The sequence below is a fragment of the Ailuropoda melanoleuca genome, chromosome 5 (genome assembly GCF_002007445.2).
Source record: "Ailuropoda melanoleuca isolate Jingjing chromosome 5, ASM200744v2, whole genome shotgun sequence".
In the NCBI taxonomy this organism is placed as follows: Eukaryota; Metazoa; Chordata; class Mammalia; order Carnivora; family Ursidae; genus Ailuropoda; species Ailuropoda melanoleuca.
The window spans coordinates 88,897,600-88,921,670 of NC_048222.1; the positions used below are offsets into that span (position 1 = coordinate 88,897,600).

The window sequence follows — 24,071 nt, forward strand, 5'->3', positions numbered from 1 at the left end:
AGCAAGACTCTTACGCAGATGCATGTGATATATAAAGTGCATCTTTTTATGTATCCTTAGGACCTACTGACCAGACGTGGATTGAGTTAAGTCACCGTGTATTCTCACCTCACTCGGTCGGTGCTGTGAGTGAGTGATTCATTTTCCTTCTTCCAAAATATCTGAGGCGGTGGCACTCCTGAAACACGGCATTCCAGTCGCACTGGGTACCCATCAGCAACTCCTGTGTTTTGCAGCTTCTCGATAAACACGGGGGGTTTGTGTGCTTCTTTAGCTAAGGAAACAGGAGATGAATTATCGATCAGTGACATACAAAGGTAGCACTATAAAGAATTCAGAAGCTTTCAGAAACATTGTTTAAATGGATCTTTTATTTTATGATACCATTTTTCACTTCAGGTGGTGAGGTGCTAGTCCTCTCTCCAAATCACTCTTTTACCAAGAAGGTTCCTATGCTTCATTCCACTCATTTAGTTCATCAATTAATTCAAGTCTGACAGGCCCACACAGTGCATTGGCCATCTGCTCCACAGAATGCCTGTCTGACGGGCTGCGGGACACTAAGTCATTGCTAGCATCTGGGATGGCTTCACTACTAATCATGTCGCCAAGCATGCACAGCCTTTACCAACCACTGCCACCTAGTGACTCTGCGGAGAACAAGTACTTCTAGGAATTGGATCCACTCAAGACTCCCTCCTTGCTGTCAGAAATGTTTGCTATGGAGATTCTGAAGATTTGTTAAGTCTTGGCTTAAGTGAGACATACCATAGGATTTGAAGGAGGAAAAGAGCAGGGAGACATCTTTATCTAAACTTGGCAGCTTGAAATTGTTCCTTATAAACTAGGGAGGTACATCCTATAAATTACGAATTCCAATTTGTATTTTTGAAGGAAGCTATAAAAAGATGACTTTTTATTACCCTGAAGGAAGGAAGCCATAAAAGAGACAACTTTATTAGTCTGAAAAAATCAGAACTATTTGTTAATAACCCTCTGAATATTACCATCTGATGGGAAATTGTTTTCATAGATCTGTGGTGGAAACAATTTCCGAGAAAGAATAAAGTTCATCATCTTCTGAGCTACCAGTAATGCAGGTGAGGATGCGTGTCTTTACCACCACCCTGGCCTTTGGAGTGACAGATGTAGCAAAGCAAAACGGGGGAGAAACAGGTGAAGATGATAAAAACTGCACCTGAAAATTTCAAATACCTAAGACTCCCTAAGACTTTGAATGATGTAGAGGGTTATACTTTTATTGTATTTCACACAATTTCCTGACCCAGGCTATTTTGGAGGAAGTGGGAACGGACCTCAATTAATATTCTTTCTGGATCCCAGCTTTGAGAAGAGCATACAAGGTATAAAATGAGCCTTAAAGTCAGAGCAACCTCACATAGCATCACACCTCCCACTTTGGAGCACTGCTGTGCAGGGTAGTGGTGGTGCAGACCTCCACACAATTTGTTCCTTATAGAAGGACACAATCCTTACACAGACCGTGACGCCTTACAGCCCCTACTTTACAGGTGGGGGAATTGAGCTGCAGAGATGTCCTCTATTTGCCAAAGGATGTCGCTAATCCACAAGAGCTGGGCTTGGAACTGATGCCAAAGACGTGAGGCATCTAATTACTGTGCCCTCTGGCACCTTTCCAGTGCAAGTGCTGACTGAGCACAGACCAAGATGCTGTGTCTTAGACCCTCACGTCTCAGTCCTGAAGGGCAGATGGGATCCAAGGGAACATTCAACAGAATGCTGAACAGTTATAGTTGGAGGAGGGATGTTTAGAGGGTTGGATAAAATTGATCCTAGTTGTGTAGGAATATTGAATATCTGATGTAAAATTTGAAAGCATGGCTAATACACAGCACGACAGCCTAGGTATTTCTGACATCTTTGTGTGAAAAATGTCCTGGTGCTTTTATTAGAATCATTAGCCAGGATTTTAGCCAGGACCTCCTGGACTTTATTTTTATTTTCACAGCTACTCTATTTCTTGAAAGAGCTCAGTGGCTCACAGTGTGGGGAAGAGCACTAGGAGTCATCAGACCATGTGAGTCCGGCCTCACCCTCAGTTTATTAAACAGGTCCCTGGGAAAGTCACTTACTCTAACTTCCACACCTGTAAAATGAAGAAAATTTGCTCCAATTATCTGTGACGGTTTTTGTGAGGACCAGCTGTGATAATGTCAACAAAGCACTTTGCAAATAAGGGTATGAGAAATCAACATTCTTTTAAAAAAGAGAACAGATAACAGACTCTTATGCTCAGCTCCTAAGGATATTATAAACCTTCCTTATCTAAGAGTAAGACTTTACATAACATTATGTAATTTTATGAAATTTACCTAACAGTATAATTCATTAAAAAGCAAATCTGAATTGATGACACTGGCTGGGTGTAGATGATAATGTTTAAAATTTCTGAATTTTGATGCCACTGCACATTATTTTAAAAAGTAGGTAGAACTTTATGCATTAGCATAAGTTGGTGATACATAAATTCTTATATATCAGGTTTGGTTCTGGAATCCATGACACCAGAATCCAATCTATGTAACACTGGAGGCCAACACACGCTTGAGGACTAGAACAACCCAGAATAGCTGCTAAACTCCTCTTCTCTCTTGGCCAGGCTAATCGGAGACAGGAAAGATAAATAATAATGGCTACACTGAAAAAAATTAATGTTTCTGATTTGCTAATAAGCCTTATGTCCTAATTGGCTATTTTGATGATACAATCTATTTTCTCAGCAGTTTGATTTATTTCCATATTGGTTAATAATGCAGGATTAATTTACATTTTTGAATCTGATAATTCATTCTGAGAGGAAAAAAATTGACCGACTTGCTTACCAGCAACCACAAGCTCCAGGCTGAATGAGTTTTGTCCTGCTCGATTGGTGGCTATACACGTGTAGATGCCGGCGTCTCGTGAGGTGACTGGCTCTATGATCAGAGAGTGCACCCCGTTCTCGCGCACGAGCATCTTGTGAGCACTGTCGGGGCGTATAGGTTTTCCATCTAGTTGCCAGCTTAGATCTGGGGTTGGTAACCCACTGACCTAAACCAGAAGGGAGCATATAAATTTCTCTAATACTGAAACAAAATGGAATCTTGAATAGCTAAGGAACCACCATAAATCCCTCCTTTGGGAGTACGAGAGATGGCTTTTAGTGTCAGCTCATGTTGCTCATTGCTCAACCTCTCAATGGCTTCCTAAGCCGTCATGGCCTCACTTCTAAATATCTCTTGTAGAGCAACCTAGAGAAAAGTAAAATGGGGATTTTAAAAATTTCTGTTCTTGTCTTAGCTCACCAGGGTTATAAAGATTACTGGGATGATGTCAGCACAGGGCTCTGAGCTCTTTGGACAAAGATGTCCAACCACAGTAACAAGAACATACTCAGCTGACGTGTATACACCATAAAGCTTGTTATCAAAGGGTTGCCATAGCTATGGAGACATCAGTTAATGCATCCATCAGCACAAAGAGCTATTATTATTTTATAATCCTTGAAACTAAGTAACAAGAGCAATATGAAATTACCCAGAAAGCCATCTCAACAAATTAGCATCACAATGGAAGCATAAAATCCTGAGACCACGACAGTTGTGTTGACCAGAGATCAGATAAAAGCACATTTAATTGCTAATAACACATTGTGCTGTGAAGGGTAGAGATGGTTGCCATCTGTCAGCTCTTAATAGTTTTGCCCTTGATTGTAAAAGGGAAGAAAAGCACCATTATAAGGAAAGCTTTTTTTGTTTGTTTTTACACCGCCATCCCAAATTTACTAGTGGGAAATTGCATACAAAAAGATGTCAGTTGGGACTGTAAAGTAATTCTTTTGAAAACCTCGCTCTGCCAAATTCCATTCTTGCTGTGTGATATTCATTTACACTACCTACAAGGTTCCTCCCTCTGTACATGTAACAAAGGTTTCGAGAATTTAAGGGAGAAAAAGTAAGTGAACTTAAAGTACTGCTTAAAAGGATGAAGACATTTTGGAAAACAAAGACAGCAGTAGTTAACTTGGCTACTGAGAGGGTCAGCCTCTGTCCTCCCGTCTGCGTACCGGCTCTCCCCCAGCGTTCCACATAAACTGCTTTACCTGTTTGGAGATCACCAGAGGCGGTGTGGAGGAAGAGGGAATGCACACCTCTGGTTAGGTCCTTCCCAGGTTTAGAAGTAAAGTGGCACTGCTTGTTCCCATCTTGCTAGGTTAGATCCTGACCAAGGCCATGGTGTGCGCAGTAGGACAATCACTCAAGGCGCTGTGCACACTCAACCCACCTAATTCCTAGTGCATCTATGCCAGTGGACAGAGTTAATCACATTAAGGCAAAGGGAAAATTCCTGGTTCTTCTACCCCTATTCGAATTCCAGCCCTTCTGGTTGTGCAAAGAATCTAAGGTCATTGTAAGCAGGTCATGATTTGAACAAAAGCCTGCTCTCAGCTGATATGGAAATGGGAGGAGGCCTGAGCAGATGTTACTAGTGGAGTTGGATTCATTATTTTCTTAGTACCAAGTCAAGGGTAGTCAGCATCTAGGAATGTACCTAACGGGTTAAAAGGCTTTTTTAGGGGGAAAATCTGTCTGTTGCTTTAGTGAAAGGATTATTTTCATGCTTTTGTTTTCTTCTTAAAGCGTAAATATACTGATAATTTTTTTCTTAAAAAAATGTAGATTTTTTTTAGACCCTTTTTACACATAACATAATAATCCCTTGGTATCATCTAATAATCTAAAAATTTCCCGTTGACTCAAATGTTGTTTTACAGGTGGTCTGTATGGATTCTTTATAGACCAAAAATAAATACACATATGCTGAAACTCAATTTTTGTGCTTATACTGTAAAAAGAATTATGTTGGAAAAATACTTTTGTTAAGAGTACTTTTTTTTTTGAAGATTTTATTTATTTGACAGAGAGAGCACATGCAGGTGAGGGACAGAAGGAGAGGGAGTGGCAGACTCCCTGCTGAACAGGAAGCCTGATGTGGGGCTGGATCCCAGGACCTGGGGATCATGACCCAAGCCAAAAGCAGATGCGTAACTGACTGAGCCACCCAGGTGCCCCAAGAGTACTTTTTAAAAAAAAATACATTTGTATAAACCCAGATTTAATCCTCCAAGCGTCTTATATTTGTGTTATGCAATCCCAGAGAGAACCAGCAGAGGGAGCCCAAATTTTAAAAACCTTATCCATATTTATGATCTAAAATTTAAGATCAATAAATAATGGGGCAAAAAACCAAAACAATCCAAAAAAAAATTTCACAGCGGTGGTTATTAAACATTTCTGGTCTCGAGGTCCTTTGAGAAAATGATGAAAGCTGTATCATACACATAACCTTGTATGCAATTTCAGAACTCACACCTAATGGAAACCTGCCTACCCAGCGGCCCTGCTGTGAAATGGGTAAGAGAAGGATGTCACTCTAACTTCTCTTAGAAATGGGAGGAATAAAAGAGTAGATATGGCTACAAAATTTATATGAAAAAAGAATGAAGATAAACTAATTATTAGGACATGACAGATTTAACACGTTTATCACTTCAACAAAATGGTAAACTTAAACCTCCCAGTGACTGTGTACAGTATGGTATGTTGGGTTCTAAATAAAGAATACATTTAATAAAAATTTCAGAGTAAAGGTAAGGAATGACAGAGCAGTATATAAACATCCAGTATATGTCACTCCTTTTTTTTTCTCTTGTAGGCTGTAAACATTGTAAGGGTGCGCACCTTACATAATTTCCCTAAAAGGGACTCAAGAGAAATGGCAGTGAGGGGGGAGGGAGGCAAGAGATTTGCAGGCAGTAATAAACTCTTACTTTACAATCCATTCTGCAGAGTTTTCCTTCTTGAACGGTTAGATCTCCAGGAGCCTGCAGGAAGTGAGGTCTGAAGAATCGCTCTTGAATTGGTTCATTTTCATCTCCACTGTCCCTTGATCTAGAACGAGGCCTTAGGACAAGACAGATTATAAACAGAAAGATGGAAGAAAAGGAAGGAACAAAGGGGTAGGGGGAGGGAGGAAGACAGAAGTTATTTTCAGGCTCTTGATTTTTTTTAATAATACGTGGAGTAATAATATAATTTCTTTACCTGATTCCTATTCCTGAAGTTTACACATAAAGTCAGAAAAGTTAGCAAAATCTCATTTCATTTGAAAGTTTATTATGAATTTAATAGTCTGATAATTACAGAACTTAAACAATTCTGCTATCCTAATCCTTAAAGCTAATACAAATCACAAAAGGGGAAATGGGAAAAAATGAAGTACTCTTTATTAACCTATTTTTTCCCTAAATAAATATTTTTGAGAGCTGTATGAGAAGTAGCAGCAGCTGTTGCTCATTTATTACCAAATCTTTTCCCAACAGAAAGTAAAACTTTCCGCTGTGATTTGAAATTTATTGGAAATTAAAATTTATTATTCTGTAAAACTATCATATCTTTCTAATCAAAATTCCTTTTCATATCAACAGGAAAACAAATTATATTTTTTAACTTTAAAATAAAATTGTGAAAGTCTCCCAGATTTTGTGCGTCTCTCTTGCTTTTGAGTATGTTGCTAGAGAAACCTTTCAGAACAACACCAATTTAAAGTAACTGCAGGGAAGATGTAAGAAAGGAAGAAGGTACTGAACATAAATTGTCACTAATCACTAGCAGGGAAGTTTAAAAACACCTAACTAGAAAAAAGAGTAGAACAAATGAAAGCTCAGTGTCACAGGCTAATAATTACCAGCTTTTTTATATCGTTTACTGTTCTCCAAGTACAGATCTAATTTCTGAGCAGAATGCTTTTCTAGGAGACAATAATCCATGGAAAAGCTTAAATATATTGAAGACACAAGAAAGGCAGAAGAATAATGCAAGCGAATGGATGTGCTACTAAATCCATTGTGTTTGTAGCATACACACAGGCCTAGGTCTTGTGAACAGATAGGCCACAAACAAGTTAGAATATTAAACTGTCTTCCAAACTGTTGAGCAAAGGGCTCTGTGCGTCCAGTCACAGAAGGTGTAGACAGAGCACTCGTCTGGTGCTTCCTCAGTGTTCCTGGCTGACCTTCTGTGAGCCTAACTTAGTATATATACATTCATTCTCTTCACCACCAGCATTTGCATCTGTGGCCTGCAGCTTACAGTCAGGGCCACTGGATCGGGCTCTGTAAAATATCTAAATAGGAACCCAAGATGACAGGCTGGATGACTTACCATATTTTTTTAAGTGCAAATATGTTACTAGGAAGTGCTATCCTTTCCTCGTCCCTGCCTACTGTTGTCCCTGCCTACTGTTATTCCGTCAACATCCTCGCATGAGCTCAGGGTGACTAGGAACAGAAAGCACACTCTATTGTTAGCAACTACTTGCTAAGCATTTAGAATAGGGCACATCTTACCTACAAAACTGTCATCTAAACTGTTTCGAACTAAGTGACTGAAAAATGAACATTAGCAAACTAGCCGATTTTAAGAAATTTAGTGGCAGCAATTTGTCATGGCTAGTCTAGACAGCTGCTGGTTGGAGAAGTTTGGTTTTGAATGTTTGTGTACCATTTAACAGTATTTTCATGTTAATGTGCCTGCCATTTAAAGGTGTTGAGTCTTGACTGCTTCATATATAAACTGGGCCCTATTTTAAAAATTAGCGATAGCGACCTTAGCAACTGTCTGTTCCTTTCCCTTTTCTGAATTGCAACGGAGTAGAACAATCAAGGAGCCAGGCAATGGATACACCTTAAGACCCTATTCACATTCTTCTGTCTTCTGTGTTCACTGTTTTGTGGTCACACCATGATTCTAATAGTGTTCAATTTACAGTAATAACTAAAAACAGTAGTAACACCTACAGGAAAAAACATGTGAAATACCTTCTGACATGAAGATGGCCTGAGGGAGAGCGGGGACTGCGACCTCTTTGGTTGACAGCCTGTACCATTAGGCGTCCAGTACAACTGATGCGGCCCTGGCAGAGACATCAGGAAAAGACGTGATTTGCCATGCAAAACAACTAACCATTAAGCACCATGATTACTGTTCTGTTCTCCATAAGACATTATTTCTTAACAAACCAATACGCCATATTGGTAAAAGACACCAATCCCTCTCAGAAATGTACCTTCCCTGAGTTAAACTCCTTGGTAAACTCTGTATTTGTTTAAGGAACTGGGTGACTAGGTCTTTCTTTGAACTACTAAAAAAGCTTTTCTGTTTTATCTAGAATGGTATTTAAAATGACAGTCCTTACTGAATTAATTATAATCTGCTATGGTTTCCCTAACACATGAAGTTGAATTATAAAACATAGCAGGATGACGTTAACTGTCTTGCGGGAATTCCATTTTCATGGTCAAGTACCTGTTGGTTGTAGCTAATTCTTTTTTTTTTTTTTTTTTTCATCCCCAGATTCCGATGTAAAGTTTGATGCTTCATTAGTTGCGTATAACACCCAGTGCACCATGCAATACGTGCCCTCCTTACTACCCACCACCAGTCCATCCCCTTCCCCCACCCCCTCCCCTCTGAAGTCCCCAGTTTGTTTCCCATAGTCCATAGTCTCTCATGTTTCATTCCCCCCTCTGATTACCCCCCTTTTCTTTATCCCTTTCTTCCCCTACCGATCCTCCTAGTTCTTATGTTCCATAGATGAGAGAAATCATATGATAATTGTCTTTCTCTGCTTGACTTATTTCACTTAGCATTATCTCCTCCAGTGCCGTCCATGTTGCAGCAAATGTTGAGAATTCGTTCTTTCTGATAGCTGAGTAATATTCCATTGTATATATGGACCACAGCTTCTTAATCCAGTCATCTGTTGAAGGGCATCTCGGCTCCTTCCATGATTTGGCTATTGTGGACAATGCAGCTATGAACATTGGGGTGCATATGGCCCTTCTCTTTACTACGTCTGTATCTTTGGGGTAAACACCCAGTAGTGCAATGGCTGGGTCATAGGGTAGTTCAATTTTTAACTTTTTAAGGGACCTCCACACTGTTTTCCAGAGTGGCTGTACCAACTTGCATTCCCACCAACAATGTAGGAGGGATCCCCTTTCTCCACATCCTCTCCAACAATTGTTGTTTCTTGCCTTGTCTATCTTTGCCATTCTAACTGGCGTAAGGTGGTATCTCAGTGTGGTTTTGATTTGAATTTCCCTGATGGCTAATGATTTTGAACATTTTTTCATGTCTGTTAGCCATTTGTATGTCTTCATTGGAAAAGTGTCTGTTCATATCTTCTGCCCATTTTATGATTTGTTTAGGTTGTAGCTAATTCTGAAATCTAACTAGATGATTTTAGTTTTCTGACAGATCTTTTTAGTTAGTAATATATATATATTAAATGTTAGTCGTATTCCTTCTAAAAACCATATATCAGAAGAGATGCCAGCATGATGAAAGCAGCATTATGTGAGAAGTATGCAGGGGAGGACGAGGACAGTAGCATGACTATAGGTTTCCATCTTCCCATGAAATGAGCATAGTCATGATTTAAAGCAGTGAGATATCTAAAATATGTGGGTTGTATGATACAGGCCTATCTAATGAAAAGCTGTATTTTCTCTCTCAAGTCTTATCTCTTAAATTTCTCTCTCAACTTGAAAAACTGATATAAATGCTGTCATAGGATAGACAAAAGTAATACTTAGAGGACTCAGAGGACATGAATAAATCACCATTGTTACTTTGGCTTTTTATTTTAGCCCCTTCTCTTAATTTTTTCCTCTTACTAGTAGAGTAGCAAAATAGATGATTTTCTCCTCTTACACCCAGGAGACTGTGAACAGTTCTACTTCTAGATTCTGATGATGGCCAGAGGGAACAGCAAGAGGGGAAAAATGAGAAGCAGATCGTTAATGATTAGACTTTGGGATTCCGAGCTCCCAGTGGATGAGCTGCCCTCAGGTGCACTTACAGCCCAAATTTACCACTGACTCTCATTTTGCCAGGCTGCCAGTATAGACAGGTTACAGAAGCAAAGGTGTTCTGTATGTTTTGAGGAACTGCTGAGTTCCACCCGAGAGTGAACTGGGGCAAGGGAGCACAGTGGTGGAGGGGACACAGAGAAACCCCGTGGCAGGATTCGGTGAAGGGCAGGAATCCAGTCAGCAGGGCTGTCCAGTCTCCCCCCAGCCTGGACTTCTTTGGGGCCTTGACCACTCCGAAAAGGCAAAGACAACACAGTGCTGTAATACAGACAGGAGAACGAGGAACTATCACACAATGTGGAGGTTGTAAAGAAGCAAAACTGAAGTAGTCTTATCCCATTAGATATGTAACCTCCTCTAGCATTCACAGTATTTGCTATGGAGGTCATATTTAAACACTGCCTTTCTTGAAAATTTCCAGGGAATGTTATGAGGGGGATTATTTCTAACTTAGATCTGTTCTTTCTAAAGTTCAGGCCACACGATGTAAATTCTCTCATGCTAAGCTCTTGGCAAACACTTGGAAGTCCCCCTAAGCTAGCCTGAAATCTGAAAATTAATTTCATCTAACCCCTCCAAATCTATGCCTGCTACAAAAAAATCTAGACATGACTGACTTAGGAGACCCCGTTAACATTACCCAACTGATGCGTCATGGCTTTAACAAGCGAACATGTAAGATCCATTGATTCTTCTGGGGGCTAAAGACGGGGGGGGGGGATTTTGTTTTGCTTTACACAAATAGCTTCAAAACTGTAGTGATACGGGATAGGGCTTCCTTACTATTTGCTTCGCTACTTAAACAATTCATTTTAATCTGGATAGATTAAAATAGATTTATATAATTTGGATAGATTTTTTCCTTGTGGTTTAAGACCCAGACGATCCACAAGGGAAGTTAACATCAACTAATTATTTATGCGGTTAGAAAAAGATGTAAGTTAAATTCAGCCTTTAACCTTGAATTTGGGGAAGCAGATAAAAAAATTTTCTCTAACCTGGATTTGAGTTTTGACTTTCCTAAGACTTTGGGCAAAAAACCAAATTTGTTCAAGACTTTGTGTCTTCTTCTGTAAAAACCAGGGCACTTGATCTGTCTCACACAGATGTTGTAAAGATTAAATGATAAAACCTAAGATGCTTTTTATCTTTAAAATATCAAATAGATCTTGATATCATAAATTAACACTATTAGTCATCCTGGGTATTGTTTTACTAGACATTATATATGCACAGACATGCACCAAGATGATTTTCAAGGGTCCTGACACCTTGGTTGACTCCAGTAAATTTCTCCAAGTGGTTATACTTTGCCTGAGTATGCTCTTAAGTCCTTTTTTTGATAAGTCCTCTTCTTGATTCTTTCAGACACCTCTTTTAACGACAGTCTCCCCTGCCCCTCAGTGCTCTTAATGCTGGGATGAGTCTTAGTTTCCTTTGTATGACCCTCCTTCGCCCTGGAGTCAGCCTAGGTTTGTAAACCAGGCCTGTCCCTTATAACTGAGTGACGTTAGTCAGGTAATTTAACCTCCTAAGTAAGTTTCCTTATCTAGAAAATAGAACCATACAGTTAACCAGTCTTGCATGGGTTCTTATGAAGATCAAATGAGTTAATAGGTGTGTAAAGTACTCAGTCTTGTGTTTTGCACACAGTAAACACTCAAAATGTTAAATTATTACAGCACTGAATATGGATATAATTATAATAACGACCAGATGGACATGAAGTATCCCTTAGAATTGTTTTAAAAAGTTTGTTGGGGCGCCTGGGTGGCACAGCGGTTAAGCATCTGCCTTCGGCTCAGGGCGTGATCCTGGAGTTCTGGGATCGAGCCCCACATCAGGCTCCTCTGCTATGAGCCTGCTTCTTCCTCTCCCACTCCCCCTGCTTGTGTTCCCTCTCTCGCTGGCTGTCTCTATCTCTGTCGAATAAATAAATAAAAATCTTTAAAAAAAAAAAAGTTTGTTTTTTTCATATGCAGTGGGGTTTTCTTTCTTCCTTTCTTTAGTTATCAGGATATAATTTACTCCAAAGGAAAAACTTATGCTATTGCTTGGACGGTGTCACGCACACTGGTATATTCAATGTGTTCATTTATGTAATGGCTGCATTTGAGGCATAAGATAAAAGATGTCCTACTCAACTCTAACCATTAGACTCTGCTTAGGAAAAGCCCTGACTCCTCTTCCCTCTCCAAAAAATAGGGTCAACAGATTGGCATACTACTCCCTAAAGATTACACACTTCTACAATGTTTTCAAGATTTTTACTGCTACTACTGAGAACCACATACACAAATACTGCCACAGAATATCTTTACCCAAATTTAAGAAAAAGGAGTGTGTCACCATTTGCCACCTTTTAAACTCCTACAACATGTTTCAGTTCTGAACATAAAGGGAAAGGCAGGATCTTAAGGAGGCAGAATTGTTAGTTTGATAATACAGTGATATTGGCTAAATATGTATTACTAACCAATCAATGACCAGGAGCATTTAGAAAGCATCCAAACTAACAAGTTGTATAATTCTGACATTTTTTTGGGGGGAACCCCAGAATTCAGTGAAACACTTTTGAAAAGATACACGCAATTGAAAGTTCAGATTTTTAAGTCTGGTCATCTTATTTATGAAGGTCATACAAAATTCTCATTGTGCTAAGGCGCCAATTAACCCCAGTAATTGTGACTGCCAGGCTCTGATGCACGTCAGTGCTGCTGCCTTTGCTTTTAACTTTCTCATTTCTATCCACTTTATTATTAACACATAAAGGAATAATGGAAGTGAATGTTTAAAGTTCGAAATGAGCCAGGAAACCTTCTAATGCTAAAACAAAACACAAGCAAACCCACTTCTTAAATTTAATTCAGCTGTGCGTTACTTTTCTATTCCAAACAAATCCACAGAGTTTAAAGCTATAGAACAAGTAATAAGTTTGAATTTTTAAAGTGATTATGTATTAAATATCCAGCTTGTAAAGATTATTTATGCCTCATGCAAGGCCAATTATTTATATAATATGGAAATAACATTTATATTTCCTAGCTTATGAAATTTAACAGTGGCACACAGGTCTTTGTAAAAGCTTGCCACTTGTATACATAATGCAATTTGAGGAAACATCAAGTTGCAAAACAGCCCTTCCAAGCTCCAAGTGCAGCACAGGGTAACTTAGCAACACAACAAAACAAAGTAAAACATTCATGTTTAGATTTAGTTGTGTCTTAAAGATAGGATTAGAGTCTAAAACTGCATTTGTGATTCTCATTTTGGCATTCTGTTTGGTGTAGCACTGCATAATCACTCATTATTTCACTCAACTATGTGACCACTTCGGTCTCTCATGAGCTGCCCTCGCAGCACACGCAGTGTGACACACAGTGTCCAGTGTGTGTTTAGAGCTGTGTGTTCCGTCCCAAGTAGAATTTGGATGCCGTCAACAATATCTAATGTGTTTCTTATTCCCAGAAGATGAACCCAGGTGGAAGAATATTCTATAAAATATTCTGCTGAACTTGAGTATTTCTCTCTTTCCTTGGTTCTCACCCTTTCTCTTGGCTGCTCTCTGTAATTACTTTCCACTGCTCAGGAAAGCTCTGCCGTCTGTGTTTCATTACTGAACTCATTTTTCCACTCCAGCCTTTTCCTCTTTCCCTTGGTCATTCCACATCATGTACACTACAGTGTACCAGAAAAAATAGATGTAGTTGTCTCCCTTTCAAACCAAATACATTTAAAAAGTGAAAAAAAGTTTAAGGTAACCAAAGGGCATCAAGGAATTGGGGAATCAAGTTTTCGTTTGACTACATGTTACGCTTTTGGGATTAATGTATCTTAAAAAACTCAGCTTTGACTTTTCAGATTTTTCTCAGTGCCTTATATCATGTTTCTTTTAAATCATGTTTTTTTTTAAAGATTTTATTTATTTATGAGAGAGCGCGCACGCATGAGCGAGTATGAATGGGGGAGGGGCAGAGGGAAAAACAGACTCCCCACTGAGCGGGAAGCCAGAAGCAGAGCTCCATCCCAGGACCCTGAGATCGTGATCTGAGCCATCCAGGCGCCCCTCAAAATATGTTTTAATCACAAACTACAAGAATGGCAATATAGCTTAATACACAGTAACATAACATAGAGATTAAAACTGTTAAACATATCTATTATGGTATTCCCATAAACAACAAATGATGACTTATATCAAGGATTAGGTAAAAAAATGGACTGCAGATGATCATGGTTTAAACGCCTCTTTGTCTTTCTAATGGGCAGTGAAGGCTGTTCCGGTTTCTGGGGGGTAGCTCACAAAACCTGCATCTGGCATATCTGCACATACCTGCTACTGAAGACGCCAGGGGAGAGCAGGAAATTAAAATCAACCAGACAACATGCTGACACTTGGAATAGCAATTAATACCAAGTACCATAAATATAAAAATTCTCCCACAGCAGCTTCCATCTGCATGCCCACCTTCAGGATTTCCTCAGATTGTCTTCACAAGTTTTCCCTCCTATGGCTTCCTTTGGTCAGTTAGGTAGAAAAGGAGACATAATTTAGTCTCACCCTCTCTAACTAGAATACTGGCTGGAGCAGCTAACCTTGAGAGACAGTTGGAATTCTCGGTTTGGGAACTGCTTTGGTTCCTGTGACCTCTGCAGGTCTTGGACTTTTGCTTCCTCTGACAGACCCAGAGCAGTCACATTACTGTTTGCTGAAATCACTGGGACGTTCTGTTCGAAGGGCCGGCTTTGGGCTACCTGATACAAACTGGTCCACTTCTCATTTCTTTGTCTCCTCTTCAAAGGGTAGAGGCCAAGAACGAGAGAGGGTTAACTTTGGGACTTATCCTGGGATTTGGTAAAGCAGCAGAATTCTCTGGGGACTGCAGGGAGGGCCTTGACAGCTCTCTTTTGGGCCTTTGGCGCCGAGTGTGCTGGGAGCAAAGCAACTTCCCAGCTTCATGTGTGGCTCCTGTCAGCTGTGGGCATGGCCGGTCTCCGGCTCGCAGCTCCCTCCGTCCAAGCCCACAGCTGTGGCAGTTGTGGCACAGCCACATCTGCTGCCTAACTCACCCCTTTCCCATGGGGGTGGTCAAAAGGAAAAGCCAGGAGCTCAGAAGACCACACACCAGCAACACATTGGGTAGAAACTCCATCCCGAACTGACTCGCTTACTCTAATAGTAGGACTGGAATATCTGGAAACAGAACCATCCTTTACATCCTAAGTCCACAGGCTTCTGCTCACTTTTAGGGCTGCAGCTTTAAGACAGGGTTATTAGTGTCTCTGAATTAAAACCATGACAAAAAAAGCTTTTAACTGAAAGCATATTAGGTGCCAGGTAAACCGAATGCATGATTTAAATCCACAGGATTATTCTCATTTCATGGAAGAGGAAAGAGGCACAGAGAGGTTAGGTGACTTGCTCACGGTCACATGGGTGGTGAGTGGCAGAGATGGAAATTCAGCTCCGATCTGTCTGATGCCAAAGTTCAGGCTCTTCACCCCTGACCTGCACCACTTAGGCCTTTCAGTAGCACCAGATCTGTTCTGTGTTTCTGGTTTCTGTGGTGTCATTTCATTCTTTTCATTTCTTTCCCTTCCTCCTCTTCTGTGTTCCAAAGGGGATCGTCAGCAGCCTGCTTCATCTAAGGACATTGTCATCACCTGTCAGTAGTCAGACGCTCAGACGCTGGCATGCAATCTCCAGCTCTGCTCATGGCCAGTGGAGTCCCTCCCCGCTTAGAACTTTTCCACATGTAAAACGACATTAGTATAATTTGAAGAAGACTGGAAGCAGGCTCATAATGGCAATTTTACATTTATGTTCTTTGTTCTAGAAAACCGCTGACTCCAATAATGGTTTAAAACATTCACTAGGAAAAATGCCTCAGAACTAACATCAGGACCAGGACTGGCAATTCGATCTCATAATACATTCCAACCTTTCTAGACCTTTCTGTGACAAAGGTCCTTTGATTCCTCTAGAAAGAGGAATAAAGGACCTAGCATGAAGAAAAATTCTGGATTTTGCTGAGTTCTCCACTAGTATTTAGGAGGCAGAAACTGAAAACAAATTTATTAATAATAGTCAAGGAAGTATACTAAAATACAATGAGAAAGAAAAAACAGGTTCTACTTCTTTTCCCTCAAATCCTCCAAACATGGACACAAATAAGTATTACAATGTAACTTTTAGTAAAAGTTGTGCTTTTGACTGTTTTTCAAGGTGACAGTCATGTATTCACTGATTGAAAAATTAGAACCTCAAGAAAGTGCATATTTAATATGGAAACTGTTGACAGTGAAGAGTTTGCTATGCTCTATCACAACCTGATTTGTGGATAATTAGAATTTCATTCTAATCTTAGTATTACTGCAGAAATAGATGTTTATGTGACAATGTAATATTAGGATAAACATTGCACAAACTTAGAATTGTGTAAGCTTTGCTGAAATTATTTGTATCATTTTCTACCACTTCATGTTTCCTTCAAAAGAAATAATGAAATATGGAATGATAGAAATAGGTCAGAGATTTAAAAAACACAACTGGACAATCTTCATTAGTTATATAATAAAATTGTTAATTTTAGCTTTTTTTTTTAAGTGTGCTATTTACATGACTTCTGCTGACTTTGTAAAATTACCCTGTCATACATTCAGCTCTGAAGGTACAAAATCACTTCTTACTCATTTTTGCATCCTCCCTACCCAGCAACAGTGCCTAAAACATACCTGACACTCAAAAAAGAACTTGCAGGCTTGAGCTGGGAACCTGATACCCAGTAGCTGCCTATTAAATTCTAAGTAGGCAGCTGATTTTTTGACCCTAAATCAAAGAGCAAAAACAATAGCAAACATCTGGACGGAAACTAAGCCTGAATGCCATACACAGATGCCAGCAAAATCATGACTTGTGTACACTTATATACTTAAATTCCACTGCATTAAGTATATATATTTCTTTTAAATATTTTACTTTTTGAGAATTTTTTTACTACAGCATATTTATGTATGTCACTCACTATCCTTTTTTTGTCTTCATAGAACTTGATCCTATCTGAAATTATATTATTTATGGATGTTTTTACGGACTTATTTTCTATCTCAGGACTTTGTTCTGTCCACCACTGCAACCCCACCACCGAAGTAAGAAGTGTAACTTTTAGGCCCTAAGATTTGTAGGCCGAATACACATCTGCACTGGAGTTATTCATGTGAAAAACACCTGATGGAATAAATAAATACTAATGAAACAAAGAATTTTTCTATCCTCCAAAACCAAAATGCATGTAGAATTTGGGGAGATAGTTTAAAGTCAAAGAAATGTGATTCTACCTTTTAATGAAACAGTTCCTTTCTCCAAATAAATGCCTGTAAGCGCTATGCAGAGAACTGAAGCCAGACCTCTACCCTTAATCTTTACCTGAGGGTTTGCAGCCATAATTGTGTAATTCCCATCGTCATCTAGGGTGGAGGCTGTGGTGTGGAGAGAGCAGGTCCCGTCAAGATCTCTTTGAATGGTGTAGTGATCATTCTTTGGGGAGATCTGCTTTCCATCTTTAAACCAATAGATCTGTGAGAGGAAGCAATGATGAAAGATTAAGGATGTGTGTAGTGCTGCTCAGTTTAGGGGACTGCGAAATACTAACTGTGGGGCCTACAGAGCTGATTGGAGTTTGCATGTTAAAACGTTAAACAGAACATCTGAATTGATTTTTGAGTGAAAAAAGTAGGTAACAGATTTAATTCTATTTTAGTTTTTAAAAATTATACATCTTTATTTTTAAAAATACGTATATAAGTAGGTATTCATATTTTTCACATATTTTTTACATATTATTTATATGGCGGGATCTATACCGAACGTGGACAGTAGTTAGTCCTGGGGTGGCTCTACAGGCATTTTTCTTTTTGCTTCTGTTTTCACATGTACTGAATGAAATGCACTGAAGTAAAATGTGTTACTTGTAAAGCAAAGGTAAGAAGGTTATTTTAGAGAACAAAGACCCCAAACTCTAACCATTCCACTGACTGTGTTAGACAAAACGGCAGTGAGGAGTGAGCAACAGTTAGGGGTCAGTCGTGGGTGGAGCTCTACTGCTTTAATTCTGGGCCAAGGAGCATATGCTCGAAGGTTGAAAGTTTGTCCACTCTCACCACTAAGTTAAGGAAAACATAATAGTATTTAAACCTCCAATAATTTTCAATAATATCTTAACTTGGTTTGATAGAAAATTAAATGTGAAGAATAAAGTAAAAATAAAGCTGGACTAAGTAACACATTTTAAAGTGGTCAAACTACCTCTTTCATAGGTCCTCCTACCTTCCCTCATCTTTAAATAAAATCACTGGCACACGGGTCCTTCATGATGAGTTATTATTTTTTGACAGTTGAGACATGGGGCCATAATGGTGAATCACAGTGCCAGCGGCCCTCCCAGGATTGCGATGCTGAACTAATGCCCGCATCGACCCACCGCTAGACTTACGGTTAGGGAACTAAACAAATCCCCCTTTCTAAAGCCCCACCAAGTTCTTTGTTGTCCCTGTTGTTCCTGGCAACCTAAAGCATTCCTAACTCATTCCTAACAGAAGAAACCTACTTTAGAACCTTCAGTTTTTAAAATCAACGTCTTCCTTAATGTAAATCCATATGCAAATTGAGACCACAATCGGCATTCAAGTTCAACTCTCTGTACGTGAGCCTCTGAATCTGAAAAATCTCTTTGAAGCTTATATTTCTAAGAAAGGAACAGCTAGAAATATGTAGCACTAAATAAGCGCGTGAATAATCGGGATCTGACTGCTGTCAGACGTTTCCAACCCCTATTTTTCAATTAGCTCTAAATTTACAGACTGTATTATTAATCTCCAGAACCTAAAAATGAGTCAACTAGACTCGTAACTCGTAACTAAATTAAATTAAATAAAGCACAATATTTCATAATTATCATTCTCTCCTTGGTGGTTTTATGTTTTCTGATGGAACAGAGAAGCTGTGATTAGTATACAATTTCTTCCTTTTGCATTTTTGCCTCTACGCCAGTTCTTCAGACTTGTTTCTTTCCTTTAATCATACTTCTAATATCCATTGTACTTGGAATACAACTTTCAAATGAGAAATAAGAAGCAGTCCAACAATTTTACCAACACTGCTGATGGAGAAGACGGGAGGGTACAAGAGATGAAAACAGGGTGAATTAGAAATTCCTTTTAATTTCAATTTTCTCACCTCTCCATATGGAACGAGCATGTCAAGGGGAGAATACAATTTAAAAAAAAAAATAAGCAAAAAAAAAAAAGGATGTATTTTTTAAAACATGAGGAATATCCCATACTTTAACTGTCCTAATGTAATTTATATACCATGCGCAGAAGCAGCAGTTCTTCAGTAAACCAGGGAGGCAAGAAAAAGAACTGCAGTGAGGACAAGAGGGAGGAAGGGGAAGGAAGGAAAGGTGAAAGAAGACAATCTAACAATAAAAATTCTCAAAAAATTAAGCCTCTTAAAGCTGTGAAGCATTTAAATTCCTACTAGAAAAGCAGAGTTATGTTAACACAACAGCCCATCTCTCAGGTGAACATAGCGTTCTTTAAAACAAGAATTAGTCATCTTAGAACTTAATTAATGACCTTAAGCCTTGAGTAAGATTTGAAAATAACAAGGGATCTTTGTGAAGATTTTGGAAGCTTAACATACAATTTCTTGTTGAGTTTCATTCATAAGCTGCACATTTATTTTTAGTACATGAATTTGATATCATGTTTGTGAATACACAGCCATTATCCAAATTATGCCAAAAATAAAGAAGTTTTCTCTAACAACAGTTTATTATTATAAAAGTCTCATCTTAGGTAGATATGCATTTGAAAATTTAAGGCTATTTTCTTTGCTCTTTCTCTGTGACATTACTGTTAAGCTTTTAATTTCAGTGAGTGTATTTTTCATTTCTATATGCTTGTTTTACAAATTTGCCTGGTCTTTGGTATTGTCCTGTTTTTTTTTCCATTAAAGTTTCTATTTCTTTATTTATTTTTATTTTTAAAAAAGATTTTTATTTATTTATTTGAGAGAAAGAGAGAGTAAGCACAAGTGGAGAGAGGGGTAGAGGGAGGAGGAGACTCCCTGCTGAGCAGAGAGCCCAATGTGGGGCTCAATCCCAGGACCCTGGGATCATGACCTGAGGTGAAGGCAGACACCTAACCCACTGAGCCACCCAGGCGCCCCCACTTTGTTTCTTTTAAAATTGCTTCAATCATTTTAAACGGTTATTTTATAGTTTGCTTAAGACTGTTCAATATTGTGCAATACCTGAGCTTCTATTTTCTTGTTTCTTTTGCTATTGATTCTCCTTATCATTGTTTCTCATGTGGTTTGTAAGTTTTTACTGTGAATTTCTTCTTCCTCCCTCTTACCCTACAGAAGTTTCATATGCCCCAAATTGTGAGAGTGTTCTCTGGGGCAGTTTTTGCTTCCTTCTGCCAGAAACAAGGATTTTAATCATCCTGGACTAAATTTCATATAAATGTCTCAGCTTTTGGCTTCATATCATTTGAAAGTGTAAATGTGGAGTTTCCATTTCTCGTGGGCACCTTTTTCATTCTTTTCTCCCAAGTTCTAGGGAAAAGTGTGATTCTGTTTATTGCTTTCAGGACTAGTGAGCAGTTAGTTATTCTCGTCTCCCTTTAAAGACTGGGCAACTCTTTATCCAGCTGTTTCCATGTGTCTGTAGAAAGAGGGCTCCCATGGAGGTCAGCCTAATCCTCCTGAGTATCAGAGTTCCTTTGAATATCCTTTCTCAACAGTATTCTGGCCCCTAGCCTCTTTGTAAGTACAGGAAGCCTCAGTTCTGTAGATTAAAGATCTGAAGTTTTTATAATTTGTGGTAAGCACTGCTTCTCTGCATGGGACACAGCATGGGGTTCATGTTCAAGCCTGGCCGCTTACCAGCTCCTTGACCTTGGGCAAGTTAATTAAACCTCACTGAGCTCAGTTCAGTCACCTGCAATTTGGGAGTGACACTGATAACATCACATGAGTAAATGATGTAGGTGTATGAAAAACTCCTTGTCGATTATTTGTTATTCTCCTATTCTATTCTTCAAACCCAAACTCTACCCTTCTACTCTCTTTGGTTTCTAATGCCTCCTGAGGAAGGCCCTGAACTTAACAGTACCTCAAACATTTTACATCATGGGTACGGAGAAAGGTCATCTGTATCTCTTCCTCCTATTATACATGCTGTATTTTGGAATTTTAGCTTAAAAAGCCATGTTTTCAGCTTACCTTTGGCTTTGGATTCCCAGTCACCCTGCATGTGAAAGTTACAGGCATTCCCTCAAAGATCTTGTAATGTTTCAGCTTCATCTCAAAGAATGGTGCCACTCCATTTTCCACAGGCACATCCCCATACTGAATGTCATCACCTGATTCATCCACAGGAGACCGTTCTAGCCTGTATTCGATTTCACTGATGAGTCTCTGTTCACAGCTGGAGACTTTGTATTCCTGTATCAGGCAGAAAAAACGTCATGTTAGCAACCTCAGTCCCTTGTGTGCCATGTGTCTCAGGAGTCTTATTCTCCTCTCCATTGAGGCACTCAAAAGACAGTGATCTTTTTACCAGAGACTTAAAAACAAGTCCAAACCCAACTCAATTCCACGTAAAACAAAAAACATCTGGAGGTAAGTATATATGATATTTCAAATTGTCTTCAGGTCTTATCATCCTCCTCCCTCCAAAAAACTATGAAGATGAATTTCTTTCTCTTTTCTCTTGGGGGGGGGGGAAGAAAGAAAAAGGCAACAGCTTTGCATTCCTCAACTGTTCAAGAAAAGAAAACACGATGGAACAGCGGTTTCTTTCTGTAGGCTGAAAGCTGAGGCAGGCTGGTGCAGCTCTTCGGAAGGGCAGGCAGCTGCAGGGTCACACAGCATTTTATCAAGCGGATAATGGGCAAAATGGCATTTCTTTTCATTCCTAACAATCCTCAGCCACAAAGCCTCTGAACTCCTCCTCAGCTTTGCAGCCAGTAGGAACTACTCTCCACCCTCTTTAAAAAGAAAAACGGAATTGACAGTCCAGTCAGAATTTTGATTAAAAAGACAAAAGCAAAGTAGCCATCAACAACCTATGGTGATGAAGGCGGGTCCTACAGTTCTTTTGTTACAAAACACAATGAAAACAAGGCAGCCCAGTACCAAAGACTCTCTATTTAGTAACAAATAAAAGATGTTTTAACTAGGTTTTCTCATAAAAAAGTTACCCTGCCTTTAAAAAAACTGTTGTCTTGAGGGAAGAAATACAACAGTATGAATAAAACTGCAAAAAATACAGGAGTTGTTTTGTTTTAGTTACTATCAAATTAATCAGTTTAAGAATCAGCACGTTTTCCCCCAGAAAGGTGTAACAAATGAGAAACTTTTAACAATTTACAGTTCAGAGTATTCACTTAGTGAAAGAATCAAATTCAAGTCTGTAAATATATGACAAAAAGCACACTGCAGTAATTCTCTTCATCTGATATTAAATAAAAATAGACACTGGTCATAGGACCTGTAGTTCCTACATGGCAGTAAAGATAGATATGCAGGTAAGCAAAGAAGAACACGAGAAAACAGATAACAGTGAGAGACAGGAAGGAGAAGAAGGGTGAAAATCTTAACCTTTTGACCGTCCAGAGCACTCCCTACAGAAGCATGAGGAGACCCAATTTCCTGTAATGGTAGAAAAAAAAGAAGTGAAGACTAATGACAGAAATAAGAATCTAGCAAGATTTCTAGTTTTATTGTGGTAGCAATATTTAACACAGAAAAGTCTTCAGATACTGGAGGCAGACCTATTTCTCAACATCTATAAGAGTTTACTTGACCCTTTAAACTTGTTTTAAAAGTTTTTTTTAAATCTCGAGACTACATCTGGAAACTCCAAGCAGAAGCTGTGTAGATTATAAAACAGCTTACATCAAATCCATGAAGGGACTTTTTGGCGGTAGCAGGGGAACAAAAATAGCAATTTAGGTTTTCTGCTGATTAGTGATTTCTACTATATATGTGAAGGAAAATAAAGACATCATTTTTTTCTATACACAGATACTTGACTGTGTTAAGAATATAATTGGAAATATTCACTACCTATTTCAAACAATTTCAGTGAAAATGTTTCTCCCCATGAAGCTATTTTGCATTAAAGCACAGGACAGGAAAAACAGAAAGATACTTGAAAGGAGAATAAATTGATCAATAAGAAGATAAAAAGAACAGGTATCACTGACTGAAATAACTCTTATCAGTCACTTAACACACCCGTCTGGCACATGCTATGTGCTCAATAAATATTAGCAATGAGGTTGATTGGTGATATTAACACCACTTTTCTTTGACTTGCCCTCTACTTCCCACAGAATTGATCCCAAGAATAGTGTCCATAAAGAGGATGAGGAGAGGGAACAGAATAATAATTATTTTTCTAAAAAAAACAATTATTAGTCCAGAGGAACACAGTACCTGATTAGCTGTTTCCTCTTCTGGCTCCTGAATATTAAAAACAGTTGCACTGTCAGCACCTAGTAATCGACGAGCCATTCTCTCCTCATATGTTAACCTCTAAACAAAGTAAGTCACAAAAAATAACAATATTAGAAAATTCACAGTTACATACTGCCTCACGATACGGAATTTTAAAAAATGAGTTTTGATGTTTTCTGTAACTATTTTCTCTCAGCCTTCAGATGCCTGTGTGTAAAAGGAGTCTGTTTCTTTCCCTTCCTTCAGGTCACTCCCCTCCCCTTCCGGTCTTAGTGACCTAACCCAGTGCTGGGAGATGGGGTGACTACTCTGGAGAGCCACCAACTGATACAGCACAAATTTAAGGTGAATGTAACAATCAAACAAGGCAGAAACCACAAAGAAAATAGGTGTCATGTGCTAATCCTTAATGAGACATATAGAGAAAAAAGATATTCAAACAGCAAAATACTTTTTAAAGGAAATGTTATTTTCATAGCCGTCCACAAGCTTCACAACAGCCTAGTCGGCTCCAAGCCTCTGATAAAGGAAGTTTTAGACCAGCTGGCGGTGGTCCCCTCTGTTTGGGGTTCTCACCTCCAA

At 39.0% G+C, this 24,071-nt stretch overlaps 2 protein-coding genes across 4 annotated transcripts in view; one reads left to right on the plus strand and one right to left on the minus strand.

Moving 5' to 3' along the window:
* CBR4 (carbonyl reductase 4) overlaps positions 1-24,071 on the plus strand; it is a 133,928-nt gene that overhangs the window by 66,018 nt on the left and 43,839 nt on the right. Inside the window, exon 5 of one of the 2 annotated variants that reach the window (XM_034661396.1) lies at positions 61-191. The exons of the other annotated variant lie outside the window; for it this stretch is intronic. Within the exon in view, the coding sequence (XP_034517287.1) occupies positions 61-137 (77 nt within the window). The 3' untranslated portion in view covers positions 138-191. Of the gene's footprint in view, positions 1-60; positions 192-24,071 lie in introns of those variants that run through there. 2 annotated transcript variants of the gene reach the window in all.
* Positions 1-24,071, minus strand: part of PALLD (palladin, cytoskeletal associated protein) — an 86,433-nt gene that overhangs the window by 3,448 nt on the left and 58,914 nt on the right. For both annotated transcript variants that reach the window (XM_034661394.1, XM_019798526.2), the window contains exons 3-9: positions 23,469-23,567; positions 21,249-21,470; positions 17,385-17,534; positions 7,901-7,995; positions 5,852-5,984; positions 2,865-3,072; positions 109-274 (exon numbers count right to left, since the gene is read on the minus strand). In XM_034661394.1, coding sequence (XP_034517285.1) covers positions 109-274; positions 2,865-3,072; positions 5,852-5,984; positions 7,901-7,995; positions 17,385-17,534; positions 21,249-21,470; positions 23,469-23,546 — 1,052 coding nt within the window. In that variant the 5' untranslated portion in view covers positions 23,547-23,567. The remainder of the gene's footprint in view (positions 1-108; positions 275-2,864; positions 3,073-5,851; positions 5,985-7,900; positions 7,996-17,384; positions 17,535-21,248; positions 21,471-23,468; positions 23,568-24,071) is intronic.